This window comes from Natator depressus, chromosome 2, assembly GCF_965152275.1.
Source record: "Natator depressus isolate rNatDep1 chromosome 2, rNatDep2.hap1, whole genome shotgun sequence".
Taxonomy (NCBI): Eukaryota; Metazoa; Chordata; order Testudines; family Cheloniidae; genus Natator; species Natator depressus.
In genome coordinates this window covers 118,997,928-119,009,212 of record NC_134235.1, presented here as the reverse complement: position 1 = coordinate 119,009,212, position 11,285 = coordinate 118,997,928, and the positions used below count along the sequence as shown (strand labels likewise).

Genomic DNA, 11,285 nt, shown 5'->3' with positions numbered 1-11,285 from the left:
TTGGAAAGCTCCATTATCTGTTTAATAAAATAACCATTAACAGTTGCCTTGACTTTGTTAACTTATTAACTAATATGCTGGGAATCCCAGTGAATAGATACAACAGAACACAAATTGGCAGCATCTACATAATCATCTCTGTAATGTGACTACTTCATATTACTTCTAAAGCAGCTTTGAAAAATCTTGCTACTGGAGGACAGTCCAAAACAAACTCTCTCCAAATTATCTTGGTAGTATAGCAGCACAGGAATTTACATAGTTACTCTTTTTATATTTTTTGATCATGTAAACCGTCAATAAACAATTCAACATTGAAAAAGTTCAAGGTCAAATCATTCATTATCTCTAATGAGGGTTAATGGGCACAAACTGAAATGAAGACTAGATTGTGAAATGTGGATTGAAACGTTAGTACAGTGCCAATTCTAGTTCATCTTTGTACCTGGCTTTCCATAAATTAAACCTGCTAGGTGGAAAAACCAAGCCCACATTCAATTCCTAATACGTGGTTCCCTATTCTTTTAAAATATTTTTCGTAAGTGCCTTGCACAAATGCATACAGTTTTGACATTTCAGGTGTGTTTACTCAGCAGAGTTTACAAATGGATCACATTTGCTTTAGAAACATTAGTTCCATTAAATGTTTCTGTAACTTTAAACCCATTTCAAATTTAAAATCCAACGCTCGCTCCATCTTTGCCCATAGAAAGTGTAGGTGCCACGGACTAAATAGCAATAAAAATGCTGAGATGCACAAATCTAAAAAAAGCAGCTTTGAAGAAATCCCATCAATTACAGCCTTAACAATGAACATATCACATTCCTAAATTACTGCAGCTATTTTGCATATAATGCCACAAAGTTAGATTATTGAAATCTCAAGGTTGACTCTGCAGTTTTTCATTGTATTGTTTTCACTCTGAAAGTACTTGTATGTTATTCCTGTCCTTTTATCCAGAGCTTTCTAACTTGTCCCTGGATGTACATTTAGCCATAAATTTCATATTTTGACAATTTCATCATAAAAAAAAAAAAAAATAAAAACACTTGACTTATAGAGATTTTTAAGGTGGAATTCACAGAAGCCAAAAGCTTGTTAAAGCCCACTTTAAAGTTGTTGACATGTCTAAGATATGTGGTTCCAGGATTTATGCAGTTGTTATAAAGCTGTATATTAAGTGTTCTGAATTAATCTTATTTAAACTGCATTTATTGTTCGAGACGCCGACTCAGTCCATCCTTTCCCCCTCCTTATTCTCCCCTGAAATGACAATAGGCACCTAAGGAATCTGGATGTCAGTGAGTCTCTGTCCAGCTTGAGGATTAGGACAATTTCTTCATCTTCTTTATTTCTGTAGAAAGTCTTAAGAAATTATTAGCATGAAATACTTTGGGTGTGGGTGTGAGATGGGGGAAAGAATACAGGTCATCTGACTTCTTTGTTATGAAAATGAATGTGATTTTGGTGCCCAGTTTGATAAACAAGTATAGTTCGAGCTAATCTGGAACTCAGATGAGGTCTGTTTCTTGCCAACTAAATTAAACCTTTTTCAACTTTCAGGGATTTAGAGGCCAAACTTAATTGGTTTCAAAACCCTGAAGGAGCTCAGCAAGTAAACAGGATCAGTTGCAGATATGAGCCCACTAAAATGGGACACAAGTCAGGACTCCAGCTGTGCTCTGTAGAGGCAGGCACTTACAGTCTCATGGTTTGTGTGTGTGTAGTTGTAAAAGACATTTTACTGCTGAGGAAATAATTGAAACAGTAATTTCTTGCATGTCCAAAGGATTTCATTTCATGCGCTCATAAAGTGTATCTGAATTGACATATCGGTTTAAGGTATCAGACGATACTGTTATGATTATGATGTATTGACACAATTTGGTAGCTTAAAAATACTTTCATAAAATATATGCAATCGTATTTCAAATTGTTGTCCTTCCAGGAGACTCCTATCGATGGCTGTCCTTCGAGAAGTTGCTATTCTGACACCAAGTATGTACCATATTGAATTGTATACTAATGTCAGTACTTGCCAGCTGGAAATAATTCTAACTTCACTCCCCCTGACTTTTTTAGGATCCCATCTCCTTGGATCTGTGAGAAATTGTAAGTAAAATCAATTCAATTACACAGCCTGAAGCAGCCCAAGTAACTGCTCCCCCAAGAGAAAGCAGGTAGGTCTTTGTCAGTATATTTAATCCATCCAGCTGCATTAATTTATTTTTTTTTAAAAAAGCTCAAGGTGTTTGGGGCTCATTACAATTCATAACAATATTATGTGATACTCAGATATAAATTGTTAAATGTAAATATCTTTAATAAATAACTTTGTTTCCTGCAATGTAAAAAATAAATGATACCTCCCTTTGGCAGTAATAGCTGATTTATATTTAGCCAGGAACTTCTGCTCATAAAACTAATATCATTGTGCTACTAGAAAAAACATATTATTTTATTGTTTTGTAAGACTTTTGTAATCCATGGTTAAGATGGGTGACTTCACTTATGTCCCAGATAAGCGCCAAGGGTGATGCAAGCTCCCACCAGAGCCAGACTTAGGATAGTCTTCAAAGAGATCCAGGAGAAATCAAACAAAGGCCTCATGTTGCTGCCGTACAATTCCACAAAGGCATCCTGGGTTGGGAGGAAGGGAAATAGGAATGTGAGATTCCAGAGTAATATGATATGCAGACAGAAACAAAAGACATTTATTCATTAAAGCTACCATTGATAATGGTAATAATGATAATAATATAATAATGATAAACACAAATTATTCAGAGAAACTAAGAAAAGCACAAGAGTGAGCTCTTTCATACATGCAGGTAACTCCGGAATCATTTTAGCATACAAACTACGACTACAATTTTAAGTTCTTTAGGTCAGGAATCGTCTTTTTGTACAGCACCTAACACAATGGGCTCCTGGTGCTACTATAATGCAAATAATAATAATTAATAATAAAATAAATCTGAGCACCTTCAGCTCCTATTGATGTCACTGGTATCTGTGGGTGCTCAGAACTTCTGAAAATGAGGCCACTTTTGCGTAGTTTCCTAAATATGGATCTAGGAACCTAACTTTAGGCAGCCAGGTTTCTTTTCAATGAAAAAATAGCTTTTATTTTGTGACCATGCTGAGCTTTACATTTTCTTGTTTTATATGTGTAGTCTCTCACGTGCATAGAAAACTGTTTTACAGACAAGAAAACTAACCTTTTTAATGAAAGGTGTCAAAAACATCTAGACACTGGGGGAAAAGATGAAAACTTTCTGAAGTTGTGTGTGAATTATTAATGCAATAAGATTTATGCCAATTAGTAATCATACTAATAATGCTTTGCACTTACATAGTGTCTTTCTTCCGAGGAGCTCAGAGCTCCTTACAAATATTAAGTAAGTCTTCTACTATCCCTGAGGGTAGCTAAATGAAGAGAGAGGTGAAAGGACTTTCAAAATGTCTCAAATTAAATTGGTGGTAGAGTTTGGAATAGAGTTGTGGTTCCCAGTTTCCTGTTGTAATTCCTATGCTCTGCTACCAAGATACTGATAGATATATATAGATATAGATATATAGATATATCAGTATCTGGGTGTGTGTGTGTGTATATGTGTATATATATATATATATTGCTAATTCCTACCATTGTTTTTAAAGGTTTTAGTGGCAGGCTTTCAATTTGTTGTAAAAAATAAACATTCCTTTTTTTCAATTGCACTTTCTGTAAAATGTCTTCGGGCATCTATAATGTTACATTTTATACAAGGCGAATAGCCTCCTAAATTAACTCTTAAAATACACGAGTTCATTCATGAATTACAGCAACAGAGGGGGGAAAAGGCTGAATTACATAAAATAACAATAAACCTTTCAACCATGCTGTGTGTTTTCCATAAGATATGGACATATTATAGTACTTTACGCTGTCCTTTGTCATCTGATATTACTAGCTATTGTAGGTCAGAATGGAAAGGTTCGTTTTTGCCACAAGAGGGCATGTACGTTTTTTACATTTTGCTATTCAAATCCTGTTCAGTAGAAGTTCGGCTCTGAGGGAGATGTACTTTAATGGAGAAATTGTGTCTACTTCCACAATTTCTCTTTATAATAAGTGATACGGGCCAAATCTGGCACCCCTTACTGAGACAAAACTCCTGTTGATTTCAGTGGGTGTATTGCCTGAGTTAGGGGCTGTGAGTGTTGGCCCATAGAATGACTGTGTGCAGAAAATGCATCTCTTCATATCATTTTTTGACACTTTGTTCCTTTAGGCCAATATTTTCAAATTTGTGTTTCTGAAGGTAGGTACTTAAATTCATACATAGGCACCTAAATAAAGGTCTGATATTCAATTATGCTCCCATGGAAGCTCTGAGAAAATCAGGTCACTTTTATTTGCGTACCTAACTTCAGAAACACAAGGTTAATAATCAGAGGGGTAGCCGCATTAGTCCACGAAAGCTTATGCCCCAATACGTCTGTTAGTCTATAAGGTGCCACAGGACACTTTGCCAAGGTTAATAATGCCGTTCTTAATGTTTTGTTGTGTTAATGTTGGGTTGTAAAACACACTTGCTGTGCTGTTTTTCAAAAAACACCTTTTACTCCTCCTCCTTACGGCTATGAGACAAAAAAAGGATTGAGAAAATGCAAGTCACGTGAAAAATTTTTAATGTTAAACTTCAGTGACGCTCTTTCTACAGTCTTGATCCTACTTCCATTACACCAATGGGAGTAGAAACATGTCCTGTATCAACCCCGCCCCCCCACCAGGTTTAGCGGATGCTCAGCCCAATTTATTACAAAAACGATTGTTAGGAATCTGAGAGAGCGAGCTCTTGGTGCCTGGCATGAAAGTAGATGAGAGGGATGCATTAACACAATGCAAAAGCCTTGACTTAGGGCTCAAGAAAAGGAATGTCAGCACAAAACGTTAAGCATGAAATAGTTTTTGTTATTGAGACTATTATAATAACAAGATGAACCCAACCTTATGGTTTCTGTACTATATATTACAAGTAGCTACTTTATGGGTGCCTTTTTTATTGCGCTTTTGCCTTCTCAAACATCCTGATTAGGCTTATTTCCGAAGCCTGTTTGAACAGCCTGTCACTATTTGTTTAAGTTTCAAACCTGTTTTAAATAAACACATGCCCATTTTATGTATTAAAACAACAGAAGAGGGGGGCCTACCCCCTCTGCCTAGTGAAAACTGCTTTTAATGCCAAGAGAACTCTAAACTGTATACAGAATGTTCCATAAGTTAGGTCTCTTTCTATGTACATTAGTACTTGTAATTGGATTTTTGTAATCTAAATTTATCTGATTAAAATGAGTGCCTGTATTAAAAAAAAAAACAAAAATACCCCCCACACACGACTTGATACAAACTGCCTGAAGCGTTTGAAGTCCTCTGAGAAATACTCTCCCTAAGTGAAAATGCTTTGCACCCACACAGAGGCTCAGAGCCTGAATCCTGTGCACAGTTTGATGGGCCTCTGCAGAGCTGCCATGCTTACTGAAAAGGCTTGTAGATTTTGAGAGAATGGTAACTCTTGTAGGTTTTCATTTTCTTTTGAACTTCACAGAAAGTTATGCCCCTGTTATAGAATTCTCTAGGACAGTTCAAAAACCCTACAGAAAGGATTTTCTTTTCTATGAAACTATAGGTTTTTGAAAGTAATTTCTGTAGAACCCTACTACACTCCTATTACAACAAAACCCTCCCTTTTCCTTTAATCTGTTTAAATCATGTTGGACTTTAAGGGAAGAGGGTGGTGAGGGAGGAATGGAATCCTCATGTACCTGCTGCATTCTCTTCTACAGTCGGAAAAGGACTGGCTGGTGGATCTATGGAGCTGAGTGTCATTACCAAACTGCCCAAGCTGCATTGAGGTCTTGGCCATGATGTTCTCCATGGCCAGCCTGTGAGGGCACCCCATGACAGTTCTGCTCCACCACACCCACCCACAGGAGTTGGAGAGGGGATCTGCCCCCCCAATAACCAGCCATCTCCAGTTAGCCACCCCGTCATTATTTAAGGGTAATATCACTGCAAATTCATAAAGGCTCAGTATCATTGCTACATAATCTGCCTCTCTCTCGTACAGTTCAGGCTGGGGCCAGCTTTTTAGGCTGTGTAGAACTCAATATTTCCCATATGCTGAGCCCAGTGATGCATTGACAATGTGAGTTTTCTTCATTGAAAATATAAAGGGAAAAACCAGCTTAAGTGCCACACGCTGCATTTATTAGTAAGGGGGTGGTGGGCAGAGCAAACATGAGGAAGTAAAGACTTCCTTTTTCTACCTGAATCAAACAGCTGGTGAGGAAGTGACTTTATTTCCCTTGTTATCATTGGTTGACAGGATATCCTCTTGAGCCACATTGTATTGAATGAAGTGCCTATGAGACTTCCATTTCACTGAACGGGAATTGCCTTGTAGCTATTTTATGCTGCCCTCTCTGTGACTCCAAAATAAACAAACAACCAACACTAATTCTAGGCTTTTGAAGAAACTTTCATGACACAGCTTTACAGAGAATGACATAACTGCTGATGCAGAGAGTGAGTGGATGAATGACTCTTCACTTCTCCCTTGCCTTGATATATAAAGCTTAAATTTTCATAAATCTCTAGCTTTAGGAGAAGGATAGCGAATTGACTAAATCAGCCATCTTATAAAATAAAACCTCATTAAAACGTCATCCTGCACGTAACAAGAATGCTCCTGGAACATGAAAAAAACAGACAAATGTCTTGCTGTTTTTCCTGAAGAGTTCATTGGTATTTTATGTAAATACAGACTGAGTACGTATGCAAATAAGAGCAGCTCAGATCTACAGTACGTTGTGCCTGGTTTTGGTGTTTCATGGGCCTGACTTTTACAGAGGCCACTAGCTTTACGCCTGGAATGCTGAAATGTTAGCAGTCCAGCAGGCTGTGCTTTTCAAATCTTACTGCAAAGGAGCAGAATTGTACTGTAATAAAATCTGTGTTGAACACCACCAGGGAAGCATCCAGGGATGGGCTTGGTTCATTATGTTCATCATTCTGATGATAGGGTTTTTATACCCTACTTTGCACATCTGGGCAACCCACTGTGCAATACGTCAAAGCACTGCATTATTTTCCAGTCATCCATTTTCCAGCAGTGGAACTGGACTGGATTTGATTCTTACCTTTCCCAAAAGGTTAACCTGAGGCCTAACACTTTTCAACCCAGTTAGACAAAGTATCTCTCACAATGGTGGCCTTGCTAAACTGTTCCTTATCGGTACTACCTGTTAGTGCAAATACCTGCCTTAACAACCCCTCAATCTCAGGGGCAAATCGTGCGGTTCTTATTCTGGCAACACTTCCATTTAAGACAATGTGAATAAAGTCAATGGAAATATTGCCAGAATAAAGAGTGCAAAATATGGCCCTCAGACTACAAGATCTATGAAACAGTTTTGATTTGTGCATGCCAGCCCCTGTAAAGTGCTGAATACACTTAAAGCGCTATATTAATAATTATAGTAAGTATTATAATTATTATCGCATGAGTGGTGGTGTTCTCTCTTCTGGAGGCTGAGCCTATGAGAAAAGGGATATTTCACCCACTGTTCTGAGAGACCGGTAAATAAACCTTGGTTAGGGAGAGTGATTAATTCAGTTTGGTTAACCACATGATTGGTAAGGTAGTGGTAAGTCAACTTCCACAGAAATCTACACAGTGTTCAGTCTCGGCTGCATGCTTGTTAAACCAAGTCAGTATGTGAAATGTTTAAGCAATGAATCTTAGTGTTTTCAGCTCACTAAGTTACACATGGTTCTGCAATTCCCCCCAAAAACCCCAGACCCAGTAGAGGCTGCCTTGTTTTGCTTTCATTCCTGGAAAATGAGATACTTCTGGCACTGGGATACCAGCTGGAATATCATTGCAACAGCATTACCCAATCAGTGGTATCTGATGATGTGACACCTCTTCTTAGGGAGCAATATTTATTGGAAAATGAGCAGAGAGTGCGTGTGTGGGGGGATCTGAGGGAAGGAGATCTGTATGACCAAGCATCTCAATTCCACAAAGAATAATTCAATTTTAGGCCCATCTTCCTGTTCTAGCCAAACTAGGTTATAAAATTAGTTTTGAGGAATTTAAATTGCACGCAGCATGATAGTCTAGGCAAATATGTGTGTCAACATTTTTCTATTGTTCCAGCTGTGAGGAGGGAATAAACTTCATGTAACTGCTAACTGAAATTTCACATTACATAAATTAAGTAAAATATTATATTGGTACGAGTACATTTTTTACCATTAGAAGCTGGGTAAAATCTTGTTACGGGGTGAATCAAACTGATGTGTGACTTTGCCTTTCACTTATGATAGTTATAAGAAACACTTAAAGGGGCCCAACTCAAAACAAGACCAAATAGAATCTGCCCAAAAGCTAGCACCATGTGGGTGGAGGGGTTCTAGAGGGTAATGTGGCCAGCTGTGGGTGACAGCGGGCAGAACATATAGAAACTCAGAACAGATAAAGAACTGAGAGAGAGGCAAAAATGAATAAAGCCAAGCAGTAGCCTTTGAGCACAGCGTGACTCTAGGAAAAGATAGATAGAGATCTTTTGGGTTTATTGGCTTAAAGAGGCTTGGGGCTGTAAAATAAGAAACTGCTCCTTGTTGTTGTTGGTTCCTCCTGTGTTTGGCAAAGCAGGACTTTGATGCAATCTTGTTTTCTTTCAAGGAATATACAAAGAGAATACCAGACTCCATCGATTTCTACTTCCAACCAGAACATCCCTAGGACCCTGAAATGTCAGGCTGAAAAGGGCCATACCCTTCAAAGTGGAGAAGTTGGATGCGTTATAGGTTATTACATTCTCACCTCTTTAAAAATCACTTTACAAATAGAAATAAAAGTGATAAAATGAGTTTGAAAAAGTCAGCCTAGGCCCACATTTCAAACTTGAGTATGTAAGGGTTCAAGCCTTCAAACACTTTACTACTGTGAGTAGTCCCATCACAGTTTACCGGCTTGAGGCCTAAAGAAGGCAGTGGTGCTGGAACTAGGGGTGCTGCTGCACCTGCTAGCTTGAAGTAGTAAAAACAAACACCAAATACACGGTTTCCATCATCAGTACCCTCCACCCCCCACACTATACAAAAATTGTTCCAGCACCCCTGAAGTTAGGGTGCTTAATTCTGCACTTAAGCACTGAAATGCAGTTCTCATGTTAGATGCCTGACTGTCAATTTGGCACTAGACCACGTAACTCAGGAGCCCACGTTTACAAACTGGGTTCCCCTTGAGTGCTGTAGTAATACACAAAAATATTAGCACATGTCCCATTACAATCCCTGTGTGTTCCAGCTGCCAGTACCTATTAAAAACTGCTGCAAAAGAGTTAATTCATGTAAGTGTGAGAAATGGGAACTGAAAGTCACTGCTTGTTGCCTGTTCAAGTTGTCATCAACACACTGCATCCAAGGTGGAGGGCCTGGTGTTCTATTACAGCTGTTCAGTTACACTGGATCATGGGTTTGAACCTTGCTTGTTTTAATCAGCAGGTGCTTACTGAGGTTAAAAAATACACACACAAGGAAGATTAGTTTCCTAAAAGGAACTTGCTCAGAGTGATCTCAGCATTAGCCAAGGCAGCATGAAGAGGGCGAATGGAACTAGTCTGAGCAGGCTGCATCATCAGCTGAACACCACGAGGGTCCAGTCATGCATTCTCTCTAGCTTTTGCTTTTTAACACCTTAGGAAAATATGTGATCCTTCTCGTTTAAACTAGACATTAAGTTTTGATCCAAACACCTTTGGCTTGACTGACCTGCCCTCACCCTTGAGCAATAGCTACCCAGGACTGCATTTGAACGCATGGGGTTCTAGTCCAGTGCCTGTTGTATACTCTGTGTTGCTCCAGCACCTGATGTTAAAAGTTCATGCAGTGCCACTGGCACCTTCTTCAGAAATGCCACAAATGCCTCACATGGCCTAAAGCAGAAAAATAATCTTGTGATTGTCAAGTGACTTACAGAAAGAACTCACATTTGTAATAAAAAGGCTGCAACCAGAGTAAGAATGCTTGAGCCAAATAAACAGCCCAGGAGACTTTATTGGACAAGTACACCGCCTCCACCACCACCTTGGAAAAATGATATGAACTTGTGCATGTGTGTTCTTTGGCAACTACGTGTTTACTGATAACCCAAGCCGTTTTCGTTTACTTGGAAAGACTTGTTATAAGGAAAAGGAGTAGCAGCAGGGCTTTGGTTTTTGGCAATTCCTCTCCCTTGCCCCCCCGACAAGTCAATCTCTTCCTATAGCACACGTTAAGGCAGGAGATACAGGAAACAGAAGCAGTGCTGACATTACATTGGGGAAGCATGGTAGAGCAATGTAAGCTCTCGTGATGACTCCTCAGCACGCAATAATGGGAAGAATGAAGGCATCGGTTTGCAAAGTCTCGTCTTCATTACTGCAGATTTTATGCTATTCAGTGTAGTGGCCTCCAGGAGTCCTACTTCATGACTTTATCTTCCCCTCTTCCCAAGCAATAAGGGGAAATGAGATGGGGAAGTTTCCTCATCTGCAGCTGGTTGGAAGGTAGATTTTCTTTGTCCTAGGGCCTCCCCTCTGCTCCCAGCTCCTGTTCTTTTCATAATATAAATGACTCACACAACTGGAGGAGCCAGGAGATAAACAAAGGGAGACTCAGCTGGCTCATGCACCTGCACAGCAGTGTGAAGAAAAATCATGAGTCTCCTGTGAAATTAGGCACATGGGAGGGTTGTCATTAAAACGGATTTAATGGGACAAATTAAAACTTCTTCCTGCCACAATGAACCAAACTCTGCTCGTATTCATAACGTCCTAAAGCATCCTCCAGATTCCATACAGCGTCACACACCCGCTCCGCCCTACTGACTTCATTGGGGTTGCATGAGAGCTAATACGATAGACTTTGGCAGATACAACTAAATTCCTTTTGTTCACGCAGTTAAGCCCTTGTTAAATCTTAGCAGGTAGGAGCTAGCACGGACAATATGAAAATCCAGGGCCAGGTCAGTGTGTAAGAATATGATTAATATACAGATTGAGAGACTGCATTTTGTTATTCAAATCAGCTCCTTCAAAGTTCATTTGCATAGATAGTTGTAATCCATTAACTACAACAGTTAGGCTTGTTCAAGTACCACAGCACAGAAAACAAAAAAACCCAAAGACTTAAAAACAAGAGGCACCAAAGTGAAAAATAGCTGAAACTCCCTCAAAAAAGACAATT

At 39.1% G+C, this 11,285-nt stretch overlaps 1 protein-coding gene across 3 annotated transcripts in view; it reads right to left on the bottom strand.

The window, feature by feature from the left end:
* Positions 1–705: 705 nt before the first annotated feature.
* BCL2 (BCL2 apoptosis regulator) overlaps positions 706–11,285 on the bottom strand; it is a 131,272-nt gene continuing 120,692 nt past the window's right edge. For all 3 annotated transcript variants that reach the window (XM_074944965.1, XM_074944966.1, XM_074944964.1), the window contains exon 3: positions 706–2,641. In XM_074944965.1, coding sequence (XP_074801066.1) covers positions 2,507–2,641 — 135 coding nt within the window. In that variant the 3' untranslated portion in view covers positions 706–2,506. The remainder of the gene's footprint in view (positions 2,642–11,285) is intronic.